Source organism: Astatotilapia calliptera, chromosome 18 (assembly GCF_900246225.1).
Source record: "Astatotilapia calliptera chromosome 18, fAstCal1.2, whole genome shotgun sequence".
In the NCBI taxonomy this organism is placed as follows: Eukaryota; Metazoa; Chordata; class Actinopteri; order Cichliformes; family Cichlidae; genus Astatotilapia; species Astatotilapia calliptera.
In genome coordinates this window covers 7,028,810-7,055,960 of record NC_039319.1, presented here as the reverse complement: position 1 = coordinate 7,055,960, position 27,151 = coordinate 7,028,810, and the positions used below count along the sequence as shown (strand labels likewise).

General features: G+C 40.2%; 1 protein-coding gene across 3 annotated transcripts in view; it reads right to left on the bottom strand.

Moving 5' to 3' along the window:
• Window positions 1-7,425: 7,425 nt before the first annotated feature.
• Window positions 7,426-27,151, bottom strand: part of LOC113010023 (enhancer of polycomb homolog 1-like) — a 37,941-nt gene continuing 18,215 nt past the window's right edge. For 2 of the 3 annotated variants that reach the window (XM_026148795.1, XM_026148793.1), the window contains 13 exons: window positions 24,453-24,612; window positions 19,260-19,405; window positions 18,857-19,063; window positions 18,578-18,726; window positions 18,249-18,396; window positions 17,767-17,931; window positions 16,126-16,215; window positions 15,707-15,855; window positions 15,111-15,556; window positions 12,065-12,183; window positions 11,799-11,934; window positions 10,502-10,877; window positions 7,426-9,652 (listed from right to left, as the gene is read on the bottom strand). In XM_026148795.1, the coding sequence (XP_026004580.1) occupies window positions 9,580-9,652; window positions 10,502-10,877; window positions 11,799-11,934; window positions 12,065-12,183; window positions 15,111-15,556; window positions 15,707-15,855; window positions 16,126-16,215; window positions 17,767-17,931; window positions 18,249-18,396; window positions 18,578-18,726; window positions 18,857-19,063; window positions 19,260-19,405; window positions 24,453-24,552 (2,304 nt within the window). In that variant the 5' untranslated portion in view covers window positions 24,553-24,612 and the 3' untranslated portion in view covers window positions 7,426-9,579. The remainder of the gene's footprint in view (window positions 9,653-10,501; window positions 10,878-11,798; window positions 11,935-12,064; window positions 12,184-15,110; window positions 15,557-15,706; window positions 15,856-16,125; window positions 16,216-17,766; window positions 17,932-18,248; window positions 18,397-18,577; window positions 18,727-18,856; window positions 19,064-19,259; window positions 19,406-24,452; window positions 24,613-27,151) is intronic. The other variant, XM_026148794.1, reaches the window with a different exon arrangement.

Genomic DNA, 27,151 nt, shown 5'->3' with positions numbered 1-27,151 from the left:
AGAGGATATCACCTATACCAACCTTATTTAAGAATACATCTTTTCACAGTTTTGTTCCAATATTCTGTCTTGAAGTTCAATTCAGCAACTCTGTGTAATTAATAGACTGTATTTTAAAAATGGATGTGGCCACTGTGATATTATATACTAGGTTTAGATTCGGCAGTTTTAAGCGGCAGCGTTTTCCAAGCTACCGCGTTGCTGTTTTGGAGCCAGAGGTGACCGTATTTGATCGATCAGGCGCCGACTTATCAGCATAAACCAGCAGGCTGGTTAGCCAGCTGCATCCACATCTGGTGTTGGTGCTAAGTAACAGTGTGAGCCACAAACTTCTTGGATGGGGCGTACCACTCACCAGGCTTTATCAATTGTTCCTTTATGCCAATAAAGTTGCTCTAAATGGCATTGAACAAGGTCAGGAAGCAAATAATCCACAGTAAGAGTTATTAAAACAACTGACTCAAAACCCCTCTTTGTACCAGGCTCTAAGCAGGCTTTCTATTGCTCTAAATGTTAACATGGGAGTCAATGTGGACTAACTAACTTCCTGAGCCAGCCTAAAGTGACAACTACAAGGAAACTGCATTTTTTAGTAATTCCATGTTAGCTTAATGTTTCATTTTCTTGGTTAATATTATAGATTTAATCACAGAATGTGGCAACTATGGTTCAATGAGCCAAAACTGAACATTTTTAGTTTGTTTTCTTTCAGTTGTAATTTTATTTTTTGCCCCATGCCAAACCTTTTTGAAGTAAACCTCATTCGAAGCATTCAGAGTCGGTGTTCACGTCCATCTGTGTTACGCTGCTACTGTCTAATAAGTGACCATTTGTGCGAGATTTATGAGGGGAAATTCGTGGCTTTATTAAGAGTTAGTAAATCATTGACTGAATGACTTGTACTGACGCATCCACATGATTACACAGCAGAGCTTTGCTCACACTGTATAACAAACACGGAGCTATAATTGGTCTTTAGAAGCATTAAGGCGCCGGCCACTGACAAAAGTTATGTGAACCCCTCTGTGGGAGAAAAACTGCAGTTTGTAAAGTTAACTCTCCGGAAACAGTTTCACGAGGATTCACCTGATAGTTGCTGAGTGTCTTCATGTGTGATGCAGAGAGTTTACTGCTAGTTTAGCCTTTCACTGACTAAACAAAAGTCAAACACTGACTCGGATGTGTAACTGAAACGTGACTTACACAAAGGTGACAAAACTACTGAGCTGTAACAGACGTCTGCACAGCTCCCACAGTGGTGCTGCCATAGTTACAGAAATCCAGAGCTGGTGAGCTGCTTTGTGTTTGCTGTTTCACACCCAGTGAGACTTTACAAGGTCATGTGGGATTTTTCTTTGAAATTCTTAAGAAATTTGAGCTGTGAGTTACTCCCACTGTGATCACAGGTCAGAGGATTTGATGGCAAACACACTGATGTGGACATTCACCTCTAAATCACGCACAAATGTGGGTTTGGATCTGCAGAATTTTTTTTTTCAAGGTGTGTTGCCATACTTTTTATTATTTCATGTATAGATACATCTACCTGCGTCAGTATATGTGTGAGTACTCCCTGTGAGCCAAAAGCTCAGACTTCAAACTGCTCTAAAACCTCTGATGCAGTATTTTTCTACTCATGGCTCTGTATGATGTCACTGAGGGGCTAAAATGGCTAATATGGCCATCTCAGGTATACAACTGCCTCTTGACAGCTTAAAGGGAGAGTAAAGGAGCTTAAAACAGCTTCTTACAGACAGAAGTGCTACATTGAGGCCCAGTATGAGATAAATCAGGACTATTTTGAACTGCGTCTCATGCAAAGCTCCTCTAACCAGGTTCACCGATAATAAAAATAGCTGCAAAATAGCTAAATAAGTTCCCTTTAAGTGTTTTATTTCAGACAAAGTGGCTATTAACACTGCAATTAAAAACATCTTATGCATGGGCATGAACTATGCTTGATTGCTTAAAAGTTTCTCGGTGAAGAATTTGATCATAAAGCATATCAAACAATTTCAATCTTTTGTTTATGAAGCTACTTTCATGCAGGGAGCTGTTTTCTGGGAGTTCTGATAAAGCCGCTCACCTGCACAGCACCAAACAGGAGACAGATAATTAGAGAGTAGCTCATAATGCAGAGGAGAAATTAGCAATTAGCTACAGGATGCATTTCCCTGAACAGTCAACTGAGGTAAAAAAACAAACAAATGAAAGACCTGAACGAAAAATGAATGAAGATGGCTTTAATAATCCCAGCAGGGGACGTGATTAATAGTTCTGACGCTACGTGATGAAAGCATGACACCAAATCAATTAAAAAGACACAAAAGATATATAAATTAGCAACTTAATGTAATTTTAAGAACATGCTGATCAAATATTTACTGAGTTCAGCTCAAGAAGTCAGTTTAATTCCACTCTTATTAAATTGACTCTTTAAAAACTTCAGATTTTCTGTGAAGTTTGAGTGAGTTATTTTTTTGCATGTTTTCCTCAAATTGAAATCACGGCTGATTCTTTCAGTAGAAAAAATTCAACATTTTACTGAAAAACATTCTGAGCAGACCTGTAGCAAAACTGAATTTCTTTCAATAACGTGGCAGGAATCGGCACTTCTTCAGTAAAGCTCTTTGAAGAAATGAAAATTGCTCAAATTTCCAACAGGTTGGTCTCTAAAAAATATTTTGTCCTTTTTATCACAGCTACTCAACATTGTTAGAAAATCACAAATTACAAGCCGTGCTTTGTGCTTTTGCTTTGACAGACTTTCGTTACCAGCATTTGTTGACTGGAACTGGAAACATAACAAAAAAAATAGAAACATCCTCAGAGTGATGCTGAAAAAAGTAATCAATGGATTTGTTTCTTGTAAATTAGCTTTAAAAGCTCACTAAAAAAGGTTCAGTTGATCCAAAACACCACAGCGAGAGTGCTAACAGAGACTCGAAAGGAGGATTGTCTTCTTTTCCTTCTCTTCATTTTGGACCCTTCAAATCTTGAAGCACTTCACTGTCAAACTATAAATTAGCAACTTAATGTAAGGAACCTCACATGTGGTTCCTTGAGTTTCTTAATTGGAGGCAGACGCTTGGATTCAGGAGACAGACGCTGTCTCTAGTTTTAAGAATAGGCTTAAAAACGTTCCTGTTTATAAAGCTTATATTTAGAGCTGGATCAAATGAGAATGAACGACCAACCTGGTTTGATCCGAGCTTTCTAGCTTCCTACTGTCGCCACTCGCAGTCTGAACATTCAGGTTGTCTCTTTACTGTATGATCAAATTTTTATCAACTGAAAAGAAATAAGAAATAAGGAGGAAGTTGGATCTGAAACTAGCCTGCATTAGCCCAGGAGTGTCAAACTACATTGTTGGCCCACTTTGATCTCAAGTGGGTCAGATTGGTGAAATCCCCCCTTCTGAAAAAGAAAGGCAACTTCAAAAATGCTGCAGTGGCAAAGAGAAAAAGTCTGTCAGCACAAATTACAGAAAAGTACTGAGACTGTCCTGTAATTATAAAACAACAAGTTTGTTATAAGTCACAGAAAATATCCATTTGCTTTTATTGTTGTAAAAAGCTGATAGTGAAAAAACAGGAAACTTTATGTTATTTAATTGTTTATCTGTTACTTAATTGCTTTGGTGTAGTAAGAATGGCTGTGGGAGAAGTCTCTATCAGCAGGAAGAATTTATTTCCTCCTTTACTTCTTCCAAAGCCGTCCAGTGGGCCAAATTAGACTCTTCTGGGTCCAATTCTGGCCCCTTGGCCTTATGTTTGACACCCCTGCAGTAGACTATTCTTAGAATAAAATTAGCACTGGCTTCACACAATGGACCAATCTGAGTACGTCCTGTGCCTTTATCCTCAAGCTGAAATGAATCTTTTTGTGCAAACTTGCACTAACCTCTTCTCACAGATAAAGCCAGCCTCCCACTAACATCCCGACTCTTTGCCTTTCCATTCTTTCACTTTTATTTCTCTGCATTTTGCTGAACCTGCGCATTAAAACTTTGATTTCAGCCACATTAACCACTTTCAGCGCATTTACTTTGAACTAAAAGCGAAATCGGCAGCACTTTTCCGAGACCCAGTATCAGGTCACGTCCCTAAAACTGTCTTGCATTTACACTTCATCACTTTCTATCTTTTTGAAACAAGCAATTACAGGAGAAAGATCTAAATATGATCAAGTCAGTCGCACAGCAAAGGCAATCTCTCTCTGGGAGTTAGACTCCGCTGTGCTCATTTACTTTGCAGCTCTTATCGACTTTGCTTTTCCCTCTCTAAGAAGTAGAATTTACATTTAAATGTCATCGCTTATCCTGCCCAAATTGCTGCAGTGAATAGAAGCCACGAGTAAACAGCAACACTATGCCTGGATGGCCTCTTTTTCTTTTTTTTGCAGGGGAAAATAAATGTATGTTTGCCCAAACTTTGATTTAAAAACTGTGTGTGTGCTGCAGTACTTTTCCGTGCGTTTTAGTTGTGAGCCACCTTGATGTGGAAAAAACCCCAGTGAAAAACACTTCATGACCTACGCTCACTACACCCACTCACGCTGCTTTATTTTCAGCTTTAAACACCAAAACACGGCTCAGGGTCCTCTGCCTGTTATTCAGTCAATGAATAAAAGGGACACACGTGGGCATGAGGCACAAAGAGGAGAACTAAACCGGTTCATCAGGGTACAGTCACCTTACAGTAAATGCAGCGGTTTGGGGAGGGTGGATACCTGTAAAGCTGGCTGTTACTTTTAGAGGAACTGAAGACTTGAACCACAGTTTGTGTGATCAGAAGAAAAGTGGAATTAAAAGCTGTTACAATTATAACGTCGGGGCTCTGCTGCACAGGTAGGGTGAAGTTTTAGGTGATTATGAGGGGGCTCAGAGGAAAGCTCAACACAGACACAAGTCAGCTGATATGGTCTGGATATCTGAGCAGGATTCATGCTGGAAGGCTCTAAGGTGAGGAGGCCCAGCAGCAGTTATTCCTCTCAGCTGGGTCTGTATTTCACTAGAAGAGGAGGCTGAAAGGAGGGCGATCTGGGCATCTCTGCTCAGATAATTTTGCTTGGGTTTATGTCAGCTGAAGCCAGTTCTCTAAGACAGGCCTAACAGACCCTGGTGGTGTCAAATCATAAACCCTAAACCAGATGGAAGAGAGGTCAGGGTCAGTCACTACTGGGTGCTGTGGTGTTGTCTTGAAATCTGAGGAAATCTCCACCATCTGTAAATCTCTCTGTGACTCACAGACGCCATGTTTGGAACTCAAACCTCCCCCAGGTAATATTTGCCCTGAGGGATGATGTTATGGCATCATTGAGAGAGATCTGGCTGTTTGTTAAAAAGCAGGATTACTCTAATGAGGGTGCATGTTTTTACCCAAAACTAATCAGGTCATCTTTAGTGGCTAAAACTAACCAGTGAGTAAAAGTGAAAGAGAAAATAATTCAGCAAGTGTTAAAAAAAAAGCCAAACAAACTGTAAAACGGTCTCACGGGGGCAGGAATCAGCATCTCCTGGCTGACGAACCTGTGCTGCCACGCTTCCAGCCTCCTGCTGCAGGCTTTGCAGGTCTTTGACAGAGGGCCATAGAGGACTGCAGCGGCTGCTGCGTCAGAGCATCGCTGCCAAAGGACGACGCAGGAGACGGTAAACTGAACAGCAACATATAGTGTCCCAGGATGATAACATGGTACAGCTTCAGCTTGAAAAAAAAGGGAAAGGTGGCTTCACGTTCTGCAGTCGCAACATTAAAACTATGGATTATAGCTCAATAATACATAAGGGAACAGAGTGACACTCCTCTTATTCTGCTACACAATAGATAGTAAAAATATATATGTAGACATTTTACAGGTTGGATTATTTTCGTCCCTTCACTTTTTCCTCTTGTACAAACCAAAATGGATTAATGTCACCAGCGACTTCTTAGAGGAAGAGGAATTGATCTTTTTTTTAATTTAATATTAATTTCTGAGTGAATCTTTTGGAAAAGTGTTTAATGAAAAATATATCATATTAAGGCTCATGTCACTGCAGGCTGCTACTGTGCAAGCATTTTGAAAACTAGCTTTATGCGTTTTAAAGTTGTATCACTTAAACACTTTAATGAAAGTGCTGAGTCAGCAGTTTCATAAACCACTGGCTATAAAATGTGTGGAAGGAGCAGCTGCCAGCCTTCTTCCAGCTGCAGCAGGGGTGTCAAACATAAAGCCTCTGGGCCAGAATCGGCCAGGCCAAGACTCCAATCCGGCCCACTGGACATCTTTAGAAAATGTAAAATGAGTTTGACATCCATGATCAAAGGGATAAATATAGCAGGACACTTTACTAATCCTTCTCATGAAACTGGATCAAGTAGCTGAAGCGGGAGTATTCAATGTTTCCATTTCATAATGTCATAACATATAATGATCATTTAAACCCAATTCTGCAGAAGTCATTGGTTAAAGCAAGTTAACCGCCTCTCATTATGTAGCTGAATGAAACTATTTTTAATGGAAAAAAGAAAAATAAGAATATCACCTTAAGAACTCATTTTTAGTCCAAATTCCTTTTAAAAACAATCAGTTTCTGGTGCCATGGTAATAAAAGTTTCAAGTTTAAAGATTATATCCTTATGACAGGATATGATTGAGGACAGTCAAACTTCAGTTTTCCAACCCTTTCCAGTCCTTCGATAGCTCCAACACCACCGTGCTGGTGCTACTTAATCATCCCACATTTCACCAGTTTACGAACATACGTAGTGTTTTCAGCTACACAAAAATCAGTGGGAAGAAATTCACAGTAGACTGCATCTGTGGGCTGCCAGTAACAAGCCCCTCAGAGATGCTTTCTGTAAGGCCAAACGAGAAGTTTGCATCGCCCTGGATCACTAAAAACATCAGCAGAATTCATCCCCAATCTTTGATTATCACATAAGATTAGCTGTTGGTTAGGATTTGTTTACTGCCAGCAGTAAAACACTAAACCACAGCAGTAGAAAGACTACAAAGTGGTCATAACTTTAACTTCACCACTACCACGTGCTGCATTTAGGGATGATGAATGCCCCCAGCAACTTCTGCAGTCTGTTGGCAAACAAGAGTTTAAGTAAAACATCTATCAGTTATAAAAACTTGTTTCAAAGTAAATAATACAAATCAGTTCTTGCGGCAGCTTCACAGCCCACACTTTGGAACCCACTGAATCTACACTACTTTAAACAAAGGAAAAAGTCGGGTTGCTCTTTAGTTCTTTCTCTCAGGGTGTTCATCTAGTTTGCATGAGGAATTGGACGGTTCATTAAATGTTCACACGTAGGAGGATTACACAGTTTGTCTTGTCCGGCCCACCTGAGATCAAATTTGGCTCCTAAACTGAAGCTTCTTCACACAAAGACGCAACGAAACCATTAAAGTAACAAAAACAAAGGAGACATGTTGGTCGAAACACATAATGCCCTGGATTTTTATTTCATTTTGTGACAATTCAAGAGGATTCTTAAGTCTTTCCCATGTGTGTGAGTGTGTGTGGTGGAAGGGTTTACAAAAACAAAAGGGAAACAAAAAAATCATGAATCAACTGGGCCATTGGAATGGGCATTGGGCTTGTGGTACAGACAAAGAAAAACTACACGTAGCCTTGTTCAGTACCAAACTCTTCACAGAAGAGAGTGATTTTTTTTGTTTTATTGATTTTTTTTAAAAGTTTTTTTTTTTTCTTTTTTCCCAAATGAAGGCACCCGATAACTTGTGGTTCATGGCCTTTCAGCCTTCTGGAGTTTTTAAAAGTAGAGAAAACTGTTTCATTTCTTTTTTTTCTTCTCTCAATTGATACATGTTCCTTATTATACAGAAGCTGGAATGATAATAAATGTCAGTTACTGCATTTTTTTTTTAAATTACTCCCTTATAGTTTCTTTTTTTTTTTCAGAACAAGTAACAAAAGAATGAAGTCTTTCATGGGAAAATAAAGTTGAAGGGAGATACAAAAATATTTGTTTAAAAAAAAAAAAAAATGGTAAAGGGAGGGGGATTATCCTTTAGAGAAAACTAAAAGTTACTAAGGCCATCTGGTAGAAACCAGACGCCAAAAATCATACAAAAGCAGCATTAATTAAAAAAAGAAAAAATTATAATATATAGTGCTTAGATAAGTCAGAAGCAGCAAAGTCTTCTGGGAAAGTCTTCATCCCCATTGTTTTGTTACTTGTCTCAGGAATAACATATGTATGGAAGAGCTTTGTGGAGACTGATTTACCCACTGACAAACTGATGCCTACAAACAAACAAAAGCCCCTTTCAGACATTTCAATTAATCTGACGGCATCTGAACGTGTTGGCGTCTCAGTGACATTCACTGGCCACTTTAGCTCGTCTGATTGCGTTAAGTCACGTCAACGAATGAGCTCGCACTAGATCGCATCTGTTAGCGATTCCCCTGCGTCTCTGAGCTGCGTTACACAACAATAACATTTCATCTTTGATTTAGATTTGAAACTAGACTAAAACATTTATCTATGATGTATTTTAGCTGCTCCTGATTCAGAAAAGCCCTCGGCTTGTGTGCAAGGGGCAGGTGGGTACAGCACAGTCAGCAGCACCCACAGATCTTGGTCAAAGAAACATTCAGAAGCGCGGGCTGCACCTCACACAATACTAATCACCACAAATGTAATAAGTTCTTGGTACGCGTGGCAACCACAGCAGCCCCCCCGGATGTGTGTGAGTGAATTCTGAACGACAGTGCCGTCAATTTAAGAGACTGATTGAGCCGAATGCTTCACATCACGTCTGAAAAGGGCTAAATACACATCTACTGCCCTGCGCCTGAATCTTTAACAAACACACGTCTGCGTGGATTTAAACAGACACATGGGAACACCCAACAAAAACGGGTGAGCCCCCGGCCATGTTCACAACATCCAAAAAGGAAGGAAAAAAAAAAAAAAAAAAATAGTGGGGACTTCTTTTTTGTATAAATCTACCTAAACACTTACTACAGCACAGGGAACTGATGAAGGATACAGTGTATTTAAAAAATAAAAAAAAAAATTTAATGAATGTGGGGGGGAAAACCTCTGTAAACACGGCACAATAAATAGATCAAACAGCAGGTTCCGCACCATGCATGTGATGACATACATTTTTCTGTGGTATAACTTTCACACCCCATACTCGCACCAGTTGCAGTTTGTCGTTTTCTCTTTTTAATTTTAATTTTGAAATTTTTTTTTAATATCGAGTGCAAAACATCACAAATGAACAATTCTGTATTCAAGTAATGTTATATACAAGAAGGGTGGGGAGAGGGGTATTACAAATATGCAGTACTGTACATATAATTGCCATATTAAGAATTTACAGAGATCTCCTATTAACAGTAACAAATGGGGGGGAATTGTACGAGACGAGCATTGCAATTAAGTCCCAAACTGTTGCTATGGAAACCCAGCCTTGCCGTGCTCAGTCCGCCACCACTTGCATTCATGACTAACGAATGATGCATAGCACCTTAAAAAAAAAAACAAAAAACACAAAAACAAAAAAAAGAAAACAATGGAGTCACGTTTCCTCAGAGCGGTGTATGAGAGGCTACGTAACCTCCATGGCCACTGTGTTGTCCGTTAGACTGTTCAGTGCTGGCTTGTCTTGTTCATGATTCTCCCTGAGGGCAAAAATGGAAACTGTTAGCACAGACAGGCTAGCATAAACCTGTTACTTCAGTTGTCTTAAAATTAAGCACAACAGGCCTGATTTAAGGCCAAACAATATCTTTACTCATGTTTCTACAAAATATAAAAAACAACAGATAAAATCTAAATGTGCTACATTTCTAAATAAAAGCCCAGAAGTAAGTGTTTTATAGCGATTAGACACGTTATTCTTGAGTAAGATGTAGGTGAAAGGTGCCGCCAAAGACATTTTCAGGTTGGATCTATAAGGTAAACATTGACAGGGAAGTAATGTCCTGAGCTCAGATTGGATGCGTACTGAGATGTTTATGACTATGTTTTTTTATCTTAACTACGCACATCCATAAATTTTGTGACAACATCTTGCACAGCTGCTCTCACATTGGTTTTGGACAGATTTTCATCAGACACATGAAAAGATGGCACAGGTAGCAAACCTTTTAGCAAGCAGTCCTATGCTTCATATACAAAAGTAAAGTCTCTTCTTTTTTGGTCTAACATGTCATCCCTGGAATATATCTCAAGCAGACAAACCGTTTGTCACAGAGCAGAATGACTAGACAATGTGAAAGCTGGACAGCTAAACTACAAACTGAGCTCACAAGAACAGGTAAACTTTGAGAGCTGCCAACTCTGCTGGTAACTCAGTAGGTTCATAACATACACATTCAAGAGTGTTCCATGTTGGACATGGCTGCTTTGAGTAAAAGGTAATAAATTAAAAGGATTAATGTTGACGTTTTCCTGTGTGCTATTCAGCTAGGTACGGCCTTCTGTTTGGAACATCACTTCACCCCTCGAGTGTTTTCAGTTTTCCTTACCTGGGCACTATGTCCAGCGGCGAGGCCGAGGCTGTAGTGACCTTGGGTTTCTGACAGTTGGCGGCTGCTGCGTGGGCGAGCTTTAAGGCGGATGTAGACATGGTGGTGCTCAGTGTCCGGGACGTGGGGATGCGCTTGGTGGCGGGAACACTCAGCCGTAGGTTGTTGTTATTTCCCAGCAGGACCTGAGTGGTGGTGTTAGTGGTAGTTGTGTTGGCAGGGTGAGTGGTGCCATTGTTGTTACTGGTAGCAGATGTGGAGCTGGTGGTGGTGGTACAGGGGTGGAGCGAAGCAGGTGTTGTTGTAGCAGTGGGAGGAGCCGGGGTGGCAGGGGACGGGGACGCTGTGCTCGAGAGGTGCAAGCCCTTGTAGACACCTGAAGTGGGTGGAGTGGGATGGGGGTGGTGTTGGAATAAACAGGATTTGGAGAAGAAGTTTTAATTATCACCTGATTTTTTTTTTTTTTTTTTTTTTTTTAAACCTGCTCCTGTTCTGAATTTGAAGCACTGAATTTGCACAGCAATTTGAAGTTGAGTACACAAAGTTTCAAAGCAGCTTTTTCCCTCCCTTCAAAGTGTGAATCATAATCCTTAAAAAATGAGGTACTGTAGATGTGCACACAGGTTTCAAAGCCTAACTTAACAGAAACTTTAATTTAAAAAACTTTGACAAGGAAAAGTTTTTAATCTGCTGCGTGGCAGAAGAAAATGTACAAGCAGGAGGTTTTTTTTTCCCCCTTTTCACCAAATCAGTATTCAAAGAAAAAGTCACTGATTATCAGACTTCAGGTTGCAGGAGTTTGATCTGTGAAGGACACCTTGGTGCCCCGCTTCCATCTCCAGATTAATGAAAATCTAAATTCCCTTTTGTCACTTTTCTTGGTTATCTAGCAAACACTCCTCCGTGAAGCGGCATCAGTCGTTGGGGTGCTGCTGGTGCAAGTTTTGTTGAACTTTCATTGTGCTGCCATCTGCTCTTTTGTGTTGATGAGTATTGAGGGCGTTAGTACTATGATTACTTTTGTCCCTTTGTTTGCTTTGTCTTGACTTCACTGTCACTGTACTTTGGTAAAGTGGACTTTTCATTTTAATAGTGCTGTTGTAAAATAAATGAAAAAAATTAATCAATTTGGTTTTAATTTCAACATATAACTAGAATTAGAATCAATAAGTAAACAATTTTGGGATCATCAATACCAATATACCTTTGTTAAATTCGACAATAGTGATTACAACATGAGCCTTCAAAGCTAAGAGGCTATTGGTCAAACCAGTGGTTGTGTGGGAAGCCGTTATACCTGAGGGGGAGAGGACGCCATTGACTCCTGGTCCTAGCTCCTCCTTGGTTTTCAGAGCCAGCAGTTGGTCGGCGGTCACGAGGGCCGAGGCGGCAAACTGAGCACTGGCCTGGTCCAATGTATTTGCCAGGGTCTGCTAGGAGACCAAGAGTAACAAGTTTACATGATTTGAAGATTACGGGGGGGATCAATCAAAAAGTATATATTATATAAATATATAAATTCAGATCACTGTCTGCTGCTGTACAGTTGATCTGCACGCTGACCTGTGTGCTGTTGGCAGTGGTGGCGCTGTTGGCTTGCTGTTGCTGGACTTGCTCCAGCTGCTGTTTGTGCATCAGGGACAGCTGCTCCTGATGCTGCTGGTACTGTTCAACTGTGAAAGCTGAGAGAAACAAAAACAGTGTTACAAATTCCCAATCATAAAACAGACAGATCTTTTGACACAAAGAATATTTGAGCTAAGTGGTGGCAGGTTGGCATTAAACCTTAAACCCAGGTCAAGATACCCACCACATGATGCATACGGAGCCTTTCAGATACACTGGCCATGACACATTGTGCCTAATGTATTGCCACCAACTTTCTATCTTCCCAAGAAGATAGAAAGTTGGTCAAATATTTGTTTTCAACTTTCTATCTTCTTGGGAAGATAGAAAGTTGGTCAAATATTTGTTTTCAACTGCTTTTGGATGAATAAAAACCATATTTGGGAAAGAAAAGTAAGCTGCTCCAACAGTCTGAATCAAACAGCAACACACAGACAACAACTCTGTCAACTCACACCCACTCAATATGCCTCGTTTGATAAGTCAGCAGGGAAGCAAACAACAGTGAGTACAACAAAGGCCAAAGACTTCAGTCACGAAGGAGCATCTTCAGTCTTGGATTTTACTGTTATGCTGCAGACCTTACTGCAAACTATGCTCATGAATAAATGAATGACCGAACCAGAAACCAATTCACTATGAACAAAGCAAAACCACTACATGGTTTCCTGAATTATTTTTAACACTTTTCGGGCACCAATGAGTTTTTAGTGATGCAATGCATTCTAATGAAAGGTCAGACCAATGTTTGGTAATGAGTACATCCATTTACTCTCCAGGTGGCTTTTGTACTACAATAAAACATTCCAGCTTTGATTCTTTCAGTTTTGAGTATATGTGGTAGGAAAAGAAATCGCTTTGGCCATATTCAGGTAAACTTAGGGTACTCCAGAAAATATATTCTCAGATTTCCTGCCTGAAAACTGAGGTTTACTACAAAGCAAGATTATACAGTTAACAAGTTTAGAGACGGAGTTCTTAATGTCACAGGTGGCTGTCTCAACCAGGCTGAATCCCTACAGAAACAAAAGTATCAGTTGAGCCATATGTCATGAACGCCAGCAAATAAAGCCCTGCCAGGCACAACAGCATAAAATGTGCACCCAATAAATGCATGAATACGTTTTCATACTTGGTCCTAATTAGCTGCCAAGCCCATTTGCAATGGATCAAATTAGTCTATTTATAGGATGTTATTAGTGGCAAAACTCAAGTCAGTATTTAATCTGAAGTGATATCCATATCTACGGCTACAGGACAGCTGATTAATAGATTTAAACTGATTAAGTTAGATATTAATGGCATCAATAGGATTGGCATTGCAAATTAAATACACCAGGGGAAATCGTTCCGTTTTAAGGTGAAGAGTAAAATATGCCTCTAAGCAAACGTGCAGTTTCTGAAATAGAAAGCCTGAGTCAATGTCAAACTCCTTCATGAAACCAGTCATATCTGACATTTTAGGTGTTGTAGAGCCAAAGAAAACCTGAACATGTTTTTGTGGATATTTCATCCACCCTAGTATTTGAATCAAAGTTTTTTAGCTGTAGATAACATGGCCATAAGTTCTTCTTCATTAGTGTTTGAACTGAAAAGTTCTCATCTCATGTTTTAAAGGCATTATGTGCATCAGTGCATTATTGATGTATCCATTCCCTGTGTGCTTTTCACTTCTCAGTTTCATAAGATCCACAATCTGCGTACATCTCCAAGTCACAGCTCGTCCTGTGGCATTACCTCCATCTGGAGCACGTGTCATTTTTATTTCTTGAACTCCAACACCGTGTAATTTAATCAAAAATCAACTACTTAAACAACAAGTGCAGCTGTCACATTTGCTCATACACAATACATATTAGTAGAGTTTCTTGAAAGATCCATGTTAATTATATCAGTCTTTCAGATTCTCACTGAACCTTTTCTGGAAAAATCAATAAGCAGCTTGTTTTTTCATGCACATCAAAACAAGTTGCAGCAATATTAAGACACCCGCCGCCTGACTGCCCTCACAGTAAAACCACCGGGGACCTGTGGCATTTCGTCTCTTCGTCAAATCCATGCATGTCATGAATTCATTTATGAAATCCTGCTTTAACTGACACCTTAAGGAATGAAAGGTAGATTGTATTCATACAGTGTTACCCCCAGAGCAACAGCTGTTCTAAATAAACAAAAAAATAAAATATATAGAAATTCTTGCTATTTTAGCACAGCCACAAAACAAGGAATTCTGATGAAAATCTAGGAAATTAAAAGCTGCAAACATTCGATTAAAAATCAACCACACTTGGACATGTGTCCTGAACAAGCCAGCTGGCGACTCACTTTGTCACCATTACTTTTTCAAACTCTCCAAGCGAACGGCATCCATGACTGTCATACCACTGAAAGTGCTCTTACTTTAAATGTTTAGTCATTAGTAACGAGAACCTTCCTGCTGGCCTACTCCCAACTCCATTGCTTTGGATTGCAAATTGGAAGACAGTCTTTGTTCCGCTCTCAACTTGAGGACCATGCTATCCTGAAAATGCAATAGGATGAGAGCTAGTTCAAGCACTGACATGCCAAAACTACTGAGGACTACCATTTAGTTTGTGCAGACCTTATTAAGTCTGGCTTTGCTTCCTTTTCGCCCTGACATATACCTAGCCCAGCCCTGACAGCAAAACCCGCCACAATAAATAAAAATATGGGAGAAAAATTGCATCCTGAGCTCGAGCAGCTGAGAGTTTTAAACAAGTGGAATTCTTGAAACCACAGAGGGATTAAAAGGACATGTCACCTTTGCTTTACTTTCCAGACCGAGAGCCATCTTTATACTGCCTGATGAAAAACTGCCAATTACAAACAAACCACTATATAGCTAACAATATCTAACACTAACTAGCTGGCATCTTACCGTCTCCATGGGTATAAGTTATGAAACCAACACAGCCCAAAGAGAACACAACAGTGTCTGTCTACAGTCAGATAAGCCACCTACCAGCAACGGGTGTGGGTGCAGGGACAACCCTCCCTGGACGTTGGGAGCCAAAGGGTTGCCCTCCGGTGGTGGAGGCCGAGAGTGGGCGCTTCAGGCTTCGGCTCAGCCTCCTGAATAGAGGGTGGGCATTGTCCAGCTCATGTAGTGGTAGTGTCCGTGGTCTAAAGTGCCTCCATCGGCACGACTTTATATTCAACAGTATCTGACTGAGGTCCGTGGAAGTGGGGGAGGATGGGGAAAGAGAGGAACTGAAGGAGGAACTTCTTTCCGAGGTATTTGTTTCTGAGGTACTGGCAAACTTGTCGGTGGCCGGTGCGCGTGAAGTAGTTGCAGGAGTAGGAGAAGGAGGAGGAGGAGGAGATTGAGGAACAGGCAGGTCAAGCATGTCTGGATCCAGTCCATGGAAAATGTTGTCAAAGTCTGTGTATGCTCTGTCCAGCAACACCCTGAGAGAAAAAGAGGGAGAAAAGGGTTTAACAACTAAAAGTGATAAGTTTAGCTGATTTTGCTTTGTAGATATCTACACAGATGAGACAGACGAGCACAGAATGTAAAGCTGGATTCAAATGCCAGCACTTTGCAGTAAGTGAACTCACCTGCCGCCTCGTCCCACGCGCCGTCGAGCCATGCCCAGGCATCGTCGTGGCATGGTGACTGTGGTGAGACTGTAGCGAAAGCGAGCTTCTGCCAAACCACCCTCCCATTGTCCACACCACGGCCAGCTACCCACCCGATCTTGACGAGCCTACGAAGACAGACAGGACACTTAAGTTCACCTTTTCCACTCATTCTTGCAGGTCTCTGGGTTCAATACATCTGACCTGTGCAGTTTAGAATCAATCTGCAATCTCATCAGTGAACTACATGCCCCAATGTATTGACTTCAGTACTGGATAGCATTGTTCAAGTTATGTTTACAACATAGTAAGGGTTTCCTTAAACATGTAATACTAATTTTCATTATTCCTTACAGACAACTAAGGTATTCTAAGGAACAAAAGGTAATGTTCCTTACAGCATAGTACTGGCAGCCTGCCTTCCTGCGAAAGGCATAGGCACCATCTGGGTCGTTCTCCTCCTCTGCTTCTGATGAGCCTGAGTGCAGCTGTGGATGAGAGATGTCAGAGGTCAGCGTAAGGTCAGCTGAAGAGCAGAAGTTATAGTACTGAAGCCAGAAGCCTTTGTTAATTTTTTTTTTTTTTTTTTTTTTTTTTTTTAAATAAAACATGGTTTGGCAATTTTGAGAAGATTGTTGAAGACAAAGGGCAGAGTTTAGCAGCGGTAGTGGAGACAAGAAGAGGCCGTAGTGCACAGCCAAGTGGCTGCACAGACAAGAGGGAACAGTTTCCAGTATGTGTTGTACTTCATAATTAAGCAACAGAAGACAGATGATGTCTTTTTACACTATTCAAAAAACCCCCAAAACAAAACAAAAAAACAAAACAGTTTTTTTTAAACAGTGAATAAATCAATTTTCTGAGAGTGGAGGATTATTTCTGTAGTCTCATTTTGCCCCAAACTCAATAGATTGGGGCAAAATGTAACATCTTTTCACAGAGTACTTCCTCAAACTTTAAAATGAAAAACAAATGGAAAAAATAAAGGTGGAGGAGAACGAGGTCATCTAGTACAAAGCAAGGACCCGACTTGGAGTTTGACTTTCTCTGTCACAGCATGTCTGCGAGTGCAGACGTGTATGATGAGGGCCCAGGCGGCAGCACACCTCCACTCCCCCAGGAGGCCTACACAGTAGCCAAAGGGCAAGCAAAAAGACAAAACTGGCTGCAAACTGTCACACACTACCCAAAATGGACCAGGTGAGAGACACTGATCTGGAAACAGAGGGAACTGCAGGCAGCCAATGAGAATCCTTTCGAGTTTTATTCCCTAAGGACTTCTGTTTTTTAAATTAAAGCCCAGATTCACTCAAGCTGAACTGAGTACTGAAACAGCTTTTATGCAGGTTTACCCTGATATTTTTTCCTCCCCTTTCAATGATTATAAAATGAGTCTGGCTGTGCCTATGACAGCAGCAATAGGCTCCAGCCCCCAGTGACCCTGCAGGTTCTACAGTGAAGCAATTGCCTGGCAGTGATTCAAATCTTTCAGTTTGAGTTTAGATCCTAAAAATAATTTTCAAGTATATAAATCTTTGATTTAAATCATAGCCCTCTTTAGCATCCTTTGGGTTCTGTACCTACACAACTCCCTATCGATTTTTTCTATTAAGCACCAAACAATATGCAGCCAGAAAAACATATTTTCTGGTATCTGATCAGTTTTCAGGTAGAGGAAGAAAAAGAAAAAAAAGAAAAAAAAGAAAATAAAAGCTTAATACAGACAGGTGCCCCCCCCCCCCCCCAATTCTTCCTGCTGTGTAAAAACCTTACCTGTTCTTTTGGCTTTGTAGCTAATGAACCTTATCGCAGCATAACAGCTGCTGCCACTTTGTAAAAATAAATAAATAATAATAATAATAATACTATTTCAAAACCATGCAAACTGGAAATAACCCAGTGGCACCATGCAAAAAGTCAAACTACAGGGAAAAAAAATGTTGTGTAAAGAATTCCTCTGAGGAAAAAGTCCCAAGCTTGATCTGCGTAACATGCTTGGCTTTACATGAATGAACGCATTTGCTTAAGCGTGCAGGTACCTGGGAAAAGGGCTCATCATCCGAGCTGGGGAAGTCGTACTGGTTTAGGTCCTTGGCGTTGAAGACAACCGGACCTGTATGGTGGGGTGTGCCTGATGATGGTGGCAGCACCTTCGGCTTCTTCTCATACTTCCTTTTCTGCCGGGGAACTTCTGTCTTCTCAGGCTACAAGAGGGAGAGCGGCCAAACTTAATGACACTGCAGAGGCACTTTAAAGTACACCTTTAGAGACCGCAGCCCAAGGGCAGCCTTTTATCTTGCGCAGTGTTCCTCTTAAAAGACTCATTATATTAACTTTTCATACCACCATTTTCATTTTCCTTCTTGGTTGCATTTTAAGCAGGTCAGTGGTTTAAAAACACGACTTGCAACAATGCCACTGACCCTTCAATTCTGGATATAAGCAACTTTAACTAATTCATCAGATGTTTTTTTTCCCCCTTTGTCTTTTTTGTAAGACAAATTTTTTCCTACGGGCTCACCTTGGACTTGTAGTCCTTGAGGTCCATATGGTCCTGGTGTCGGTACTGGTTGGTGAGTGGGACCAGGGGGATGATTTGTGGTCTCACCAGTGCCCTTTCAGCCAGAACTTCTGCCATAACCTCACCACCAAAGTCTGACATGACATTTCTGGATGAAAAGGAGAGGATAACTCCATAAATCTAAAGGTGAGGCATTTCAAAGTCGTTTAATTTGGCACAAGTCCACAAAAAAAAAAAAAAAAGTAGTAACAAGTGAATAAGAATCTGCTATCAAGGTGCTTTAACTTATGTAGCAACGTCCTGTGGGTGCAACTTCGAGACTGGCTTACCTCTTCTCAAAAATCTCCAGTGTGAGGTGCAGTAGCTCTCGCTTGCTCTTCTCCCTCCTCTTGATCATTTCCAGGATTGTGACGGCTCGGCTGAGATCTCTGCGAAGCTTCAGCATCTTCTCGTACGAGGCCTCGTCGTTTTTACGGTTCTAAGATGTGAAGCGAAATTTACAATAAACAGGGATAAGAAATAAAAACAATCCCCAAAAGCAACACTGATTGTATAGGACTGCAGAAATGCAGAACTAAAAATTAGCAACAGTAATTGAGAGCACCAACCTTCCTAGTTTGCATCTTCTCAGTGCGTCGTCGGAAGGCCACGTAAGGGTCACTGGTGCTTGAGCCGTCCCGTTTCTCCTGCTTGACGGTGGGGATGAGGGAGTTGGCTTTGCTGTTTTTCCTCTTGCGGCTCCAGTAGTCAAAGACCTCTTTAATGAGCTCATCATCCTCTTTCAGCAGCAGTTTGGCCTCAGGAAGACTCACAGCCTGCGAGGGCAACAAAGGAGATAAATACAATCACGTTAGAGAGCAGTGAGGGTGACAAATCTGACACTGCCTGCCATCAGTGGCTTCAAGTCAGTGTTAGTAACTAATGCAGTCTTAAAAAATTCTTTAATCGGTGAATCTCACTTTGGAACAAACCTGATGAATTTGTCTGCAAAACATTTTTTACACTTCTAACCTGCTGTCCACTGCCTTTCTCCAGCCGGTCAATCATTTCCTCAAACTGCAGGTAGCTGATCTCCATCTTCTTTTTCAGCTTGTTGACAAAGGCCTCATCATCTGAGTCCAGGTCGTAATCCGGCTGCTCTGTGTCCAAGCTGAAAGCTGCATGAGGGAGGCAACAAATAAATAAATACGTTTATTTTTATTTAACTACAAGGAACGATACAAAGCATTTAGATTGTTTCTGGACAAGTTCACACAAGCTTGCTTTGGTCTCACTAAAAAATACAGACAAGATGCAGGTAACATGGACTCATTCCACTCATTTGGTTCAGCATCTGTTTGGATTCCAAACAATTCTTACTGTTTATTCTAATGCTGAAAAAAAAAAAGAGTTTTGTACAGGGGAATATAACCAATTATTATTATGGCCCAAGCAGCAACAAAACACCTGCTGCATAAAATATATAATCCAAAATTAAAGCGTTAACGAGAATAAATGAGTGTTCAGCAGCTGTTGGACATGAAGGCTGGGGATGCACTGGATGATTATCAGGCTTAATTACACCAGATTTGCCATTTCAGACAACTGGAAGGAAGGGCTGTCTGGAGACCGAGTGGAACCAATGAACAGTAAAGATTATCTGGGTGTTTGTTGTAGAGTGTTGACACAGTGCGTTACGCCTACTGCTCCCTTTTCCCACCTCAAATTTTTAGGCCAATCTGTTATATGCCATTTAAACATCAGTATCACCGAAGCAGTTTCCATTCAGAAAGCACTACGAGGATGCAACCCTAAAGCCATGTGGCATCTGAACCGCCCTGATGTACAGGATGCAGGCATCAACCAATGACCTTAAGTAACCATAAACATTGCTTTTGTCCAAAATGTGCGTTTATGACAGTAAACCATTTTTAATCCGAGGCAGCCATAAAACTGCTTCGAAAACCTGCATCGAAGCAACGCCCTGACCAATTGAGAGCCAAAGCAGAAAGATACCCGTGTACCACTTAAAGTGGACATGAAACACTGCATGTATAAAGTCTAAGTTACACCATGGATCCCTGCTCCTAAAAACAGACACTGATTTAACATTGTCTGTAAAGCTTTTAAGAAATGCTTAAAGGTTTTTAAACATGTTAAGCACAATCTTGTGCCATTACAGAACAGCAGAAAGTGGTTCTTCCTTGTTTGGCTAGCTGCATTGAAACATGGAAGTCTGTTTATTGTTAGCCTGTTTGAGTCACCAGACAGACACACACACACAAAAAGTAACTTCCCAGGTAAGTATGTAGCAATTCAAACATCATCTTACCAGGGATGTTACTGGAAAAACGATTATTGATGTTACTGGTAAGCCTTGAAGTGGTCTGGACTGAATCCTTTAGCAGGCTAAGCCACATGGTTGACACTAGGGCTGCCACAAGCGATTATTTTGATAGTCGACTAGTCACCGATTATTTTTGCGATTAGTCGACTAATCAGATCATCATCCATTAGACATAAAACTACAGCTTATTGCACCAGCAGCATCTGCTCTTATATAACTATCATTAGCTTACAGCTTTAAGTGTTTAAGGTCTGTGCTAACTAAAAATAAAGACAAGATGATAGTTTATTAAATTTTAATGAAATTTGCAGATTGTTTCGGTAAAGTTTAATAAACTCCTTGCTATCTAAAATATAACAGGACACCGGAGTATATTCTCCAGCATCTCACACTTCTGATAATCAGCTGTCTGCTTGACGTTTATTCAGCTGTGTAAAAACTATAACTTTAATCTCAGACAAACTGATTTACTCAGGAACAAATAAAATACTAAAAAAAAAAAAGCCAAACAATAACATTTTAAGTTATCTAAGTGACTCATATATATTTAACCTGAGTAGCGAAAGACAGCGGTGGGTTTGAAAACGATTTGCGGGGAGTCCGGTGTTCTCACGGCGCTAGTGAGCCTAGCCCCCGGCTCGCTAACGAGCTAGTGGGTAACAGATGTCTCCGAAAACGTCGGAGCGCTTTTGAAAATATGTGGTGTCCTGATAAACTGAGCAGATATTTGAGGTTTACACAGTTTAACATATTTTCTCGCCTGAAAATATGTTAAACGTTTATTTTGTGACCCAGAAAGAATAATAAGAGTAATATTAAAACTAACTAGCTGCCGCCATTGTTGGAAACTGCGCTGGGCCGCGCTATGAATTCTGGGACACAGCTGCTTCTTCTTCTTCTTCGGGGTTTAACGGTAGCTGACATCCTTGTACATGCAATGCTGCCATCTTCTGTTTCAGTCCGTTATTACACTCTTAAATCCTGCCACTTATTCCTGCGTCTTTTGTGATCGTACAAAGTTTCAAACGACGCGTCGACTATTAAATCAGTCGTCGACGATTTTGATAGTCGACGTAATCGTGACTAGTCGACAAATCGTGGCAGCCCTAGTTGACACCCTAGCTTGATCTTACTGATCTAATTCTGGGCTCTCAGGAGGGCCACAAATGCACCACAGCTTCACAAAGAAAATGAATACAAAAAAAGTCATTTTGAGTTCATTAACAACAGAATCTGAAGCGAATTTTTTGCATTCTTGTAGTTTGTTTAAAGCCAAGGAGTCTCATCTCAGACGTTCAAATAACCACATTTATTTTGCCTGAGACCTCACAGCCAGCAGCATTTATGCAGGCGCATCCGCCAAAATCAAATTAAAACATCTATGCTAACTGAACTTATACCTGCAGAACAAAATGTGTAGATCAAAGTATTTGCAGTTTCAGCTTTAAAATGAAACCCTCACTTCAGATTTAATTACACCAATTCACTTTCATCTTGAGATGCCAATTAAGCACAATAGATGGGCTAGATGGTTATTGAAGAGTAAAAAGGCAAATTCACTTTCACCAGCCAGGGCCATTAATTTGAACATTTTTAACATTCAGCATCTTTTCACACCACTGACTTAAATATATAAAAGGTTTTTATATGCATGGAAAATGGCAGGCCTGCTTTTGTAGAATTTTAGATACTTTTGTATAAACACTAAACTTTCAAGACTAAGACTGATGCAAACTGGGTTTTCTACTTGTTTCAACCCATCCAAGCCTCAGACTAATTTCAAGGTTTTCTCTAACTAGACAAAACATGTCATTTGATAACATTGTATGTTTCAGGTAGGGCTGGGCCATATTATACCGTTCACGGTAATACCGGTATAATGTTAGGCAACGATAGGAAAATGAAATATCGCGATAGAATGGGAGTAAAACGCGCATGCGCAGTGCCTTTGTTTTCATACGCACATGGCCGATTGTTGAGTGAAACAGATGAACCAGAATTGGTTTGTAAAAATGGTGCAACTTCAGTGATGTGGAACTGGTTTGGTGTTTGTCCGTCAGATACACAACAAAGCACATTTTTTTGCAGAACATGCAAGCGGCCGTTGTTATTGTCATATTTGTCGGACTAAGATGCTCTTAAATCTGGGAGTAATCTGGGTCCTAAACTCCGTATTCTTCAGGTCAAACAACACTGCAGCATCACTTAGAGTTAAAAACTGTCTAAATTCTTTCATCTTTAATAAAACGATCAGCATTGCTGCTTTACCAGGTGTAACTATAAAGTTTAACTTCCAGGCATCCATGAAAACAAAAGTTATTACATTTAACGGAGTTAGAAGTTAGCAGGAAGCTAGCGGAAGTTAGCTCGCTAGTTACCTAAGCATGATATTGCATGTTCTGACAGAGATTTCTGAAAAAAATCAAACGTACAGCTCTGCTATCACTTCCAACATAAATGAAGACAGGAAACTAAACAGCAGTGACGTTTGTAGGGTTACTGAAGTTGGGCTAGCTGGTATATAATGATGTGCTACGTGATCGCTAGCGACACAGCTATGTTAGCATAACATAAACAGTGAAGCTGGAGGACGAACACTAACACTTTTCCACTTATAAAAGCTAACGTGAAGGTTCTTCATGGTTAGAGACAAATGCAATCGCATGGCAGGATGCTGTAAACGGACCAAACGTCAGTCAGGAGAACAACTGAGATAATCCATCCACAATACGAGGTTAGTCATTAATATACTGCAACAACATGGGAATAGAGCAGCTACCAGAGAATTCAACATTAATGAATCAATGGTACAGAAGTGGAGGAAGCAAGAAGAATGAGTTTAATAAAGTTTGATTTATCTGACTGCTTTGTTTCGCTTAATGTGCCTTATAATCCCGTGCACCTTATGGTCCGAAAAATGCACACTGCAGTTTAATGTTGCAAAGCACCTCTTTTTAACCATATAACCATATTATACGTGGTTATGCTCAGGATATGTCAGCCCATTTCTACTGGAAATGCCTTTTGGTTAAACTTTCAGCAAGGAATTTGCATTTGCACTGTTACATTTTTATAAAGCTTTAATGTACATAAAAACCAGCTTCTTGTTTAAGTGAAAATAAATGGAAGGTTGTCTTTTTGCGCTAGTAATGTTGTGGAGTTGTATTTTGTCTCGCATCAATTATATCGTCGGTTATATCGTTATCGCAAATTTTCAAATATATATCGTGATAAATATTTTTGGCCATATCGCCCTGCTCTAGTTTCAGGTACAGCAAATTGCTTTTCTTTTGAGAAACAATCACAGCAAACCACTTGTGACGCAGCCATGGTTACTAAACGAAGCCATGTAGCAACATAATTTCCTCCAATTTCACTACTGGAACAGGCAATCTCGAGTTATATAGAAAAACATGACAACTTCAAGTTAACAAAGCTTAATGCCAATAAAAATGATAAAAGATCTCAATCACCTAAACTGGCTGGGATTTTACACTCTAAGTAGCAGCCAACTTTCTACTTTATTAAGTGGCTTGCTTTCAATACAGGATATATTTAAATGTCAGTTCAGGTCACCTTTCCCCCCTTGCTTCTTGGAAAAACTCTAGGGCTACAGAGCTGAGGGGAAAGTAAATCTAATAACATGAGTGACAATTTTCAAATTAGAAAAGCAAGTAACACTGATGTGAAGTGTTCAACTCATTGCAGCGTATAATCTTTGCTCAGCAAGCCCCCACGTGTCATTTAACACATTTGAAATAAATGAAGGGAACGCCATTATAGGCTAATGAAAACAACTGGGGCCCCTAATCTGCTACATCACACTCATTTTCTCTGCTTTCTGCATCACAAACTTTCCATTAGAGAAGCCCACTTACGCTGTATGTGAATTAGCTGCTTTGGCATCTTGAAGTCTCCAGGGTAGAGGGAATCGTAATAGGTGATGTTGCTCTCCGCCTCCGGTACTGGGATGACCATGTTGTCCCGCTTCTCGCCATAGACCTGCTGTGCCGAGATGGCCCGCTGGAGATGGTGTTCCTAAAAGAAACACGGAGACGAGGTGAGGATGATGTCCTCTTCAAAACAAAACACAGCAAAGTACTTTTCTTGAAATCAGCAGGCTGATATGAACGCAAGAGACAGAATATCAATGCTGATGCTTTGTAAACATTGTCAAAAACAACTATCAACCGATATGATCGCCGAGCTGAAGGACAGACATGTCGAGTTAGGTTTAAGGACATTTTAAAGTTTTGTTTTTGTTTTAACTGTAAAATTTCATTCTTAGAATGCTTTGACGATGATAAAATAAAATATTAGGTTAATTTAAAAAACAAAAACAAAACTCATGACGTCAGCAGAAAGAATGCTTTGTGCCAGATTTGGCAACGAGTTAATTTGCTTGTACCTTGCTAGGCAAACACACAGTATTAAATTAACTATAGAATAGAAATCCATACCCAGTGGATTGCGTCTAATCAGACTTCAGCTTCTGTGATACTTAACCTAACTTTAAAAATTCTGATATAGCCAGCAGATATTCAGGCAAGAATTTCTGCTTCTGTTTGCAAACTCCTAATGTGATGGCCAGTACCAGACTCAAATGGAAAGAACTAAACATCTCATCTAATGCCTACAGAATTTAGATGCAGAAGTTGTTCATAGAAATTAGACTATTTACATTTTAAAAATATCAACATTGGTATGGGTCAAGCGATAGTATGGTCACATAATACTCTCATATGCATAATTATAACCTGACCTTGCTTGTCCAGGGATTGTCAAATACAAGGGAAACAACTTCAGTCGATCATCTCATTCAAGCATATTTTAACCAACAGATCCCTCCATAAATACTCTTAAATACTTATTTGTATACATCATTCAAAGCTAAGCACGAAAAATATTGAACAACAAACTTGCGACCAGTGCGTGTATTACTTAAAATAAAATGTGATATCCTTTACACACAGAGCTGTGCAATCAAATTTTAATTGAAATTACATTTAGTCTTCATGGGAATAGCAAAAACAAGATAATCAAAACTATCACTGTGCCATAACACTTGCAATAATTGTCTTGTTTTCCCTTTAAACACGTCCTTTACTTTTGACCCAAGTCCAAAACAAACTTTCCAGACTTGGAGATTCTGTTAATTTGAATTCACCCTTATGATTCAAATGGAGGGGAAAGTAAAGCCAAGGAAATCTGCTTAAATAAAAGTATCCAGACCAAAATAATTGCAATTTTTTTCCTGTAATTAAGACACCCCAAGACCACATTAAAAATACACATGAATTTGGACAACTGCAGTAATATTCTCTTGCATGCAGGCATTACTGGAAATTCTCAGTGTGGTATGGTTTGGGCTAGCAGGTTATGCACGAGAGTAAGCCAACCCCAGCTACTGGCACAGTCTTTGTACTTGGGAACTGACAGGTTAAAGTTCGACCAACATCCAAATGAACTGGTTTAATTCTAAAACGCACTTCTATCAGGCGATATCTAGAAAAGCTGAAAGCTGGGGTGACTGTAAAGAACTTGTAACCCTGCAAACTGAGTTCCAGGAGGAAACCAGACATGCACAAGCTCCAAAAATGACAAAACAAACACTTCTTGAACACAGCTAACTGTCAGTCTTGTACACAGCTCAGTATCAACATAACCATCAGTGCCTGCTCATGCTTACTTTGTTGGAAAAGTTGATCAAAGACTAAAGACATTTCCTGTTTATTTTTAGTTTGATGTCAGCTCCACTGAATGAGTACAGCTTATTCAGTGATGAATATGTTTTACATACATTCAAAATGCAAGCCAGTTTAAAAACATTGGCAACAGTTAGTAGTGAAGTGAAATGCATCAGGAAAAAACAGGTCACCAAATAAGTTTAAATGATTATTATTACCTGTGTGTCTTTAAATCACTAGCCAAACATTATGTGAAAAGAACTGAAGACAACTCCTCACAAAGGATTTGTTTTGGTGCTTTTGTTTTTTCAAACTTGACTGCTACTACAAGCCTTTATTGTAATATGGACTTAGAGAAATACGCTCTGCACAAATTAAAATGAAAATAAACAATGAAACTCACACTGGAAACTAATTCAAACTAAATTTAACCAAAAACAAAAATTCAAACATATAAAACACATATGTAGGACACATTTGGATCCTAATAAAAACAAGAAATAACAATTTGGCTCTAGAAGTACAAGTTTTAGCTAAACGATCCAATCATTATCTTGAGAGCAGAAATGGAGGCTAACAACATTTTTTGCCTCATGGCAGGTAAATAAGAGATGGAAGCCTACTGCTGCCAAGATTGCAAGCTTGCTGAGGGAATAAGGCGGAAAGCAGGAAGGCAGGCAGATAGGCTGCAGGACTGACTAACTGGTTTGTTGGCGGGCTGTTTGTCTGAAGAGTCGGAGCTGCAGAGCCTTTGGCCCAGAGCCGGGCACCAAGCCACTGGCAGGCATTTTGTCAACAAGGCAACGTGCTGCTGGCCTCGTACAACAGCTCTCCGGAGAGAGGGTGTGTTTATCATTTTCCCCACGGCTGTCAGACATACAAGAGTAGTT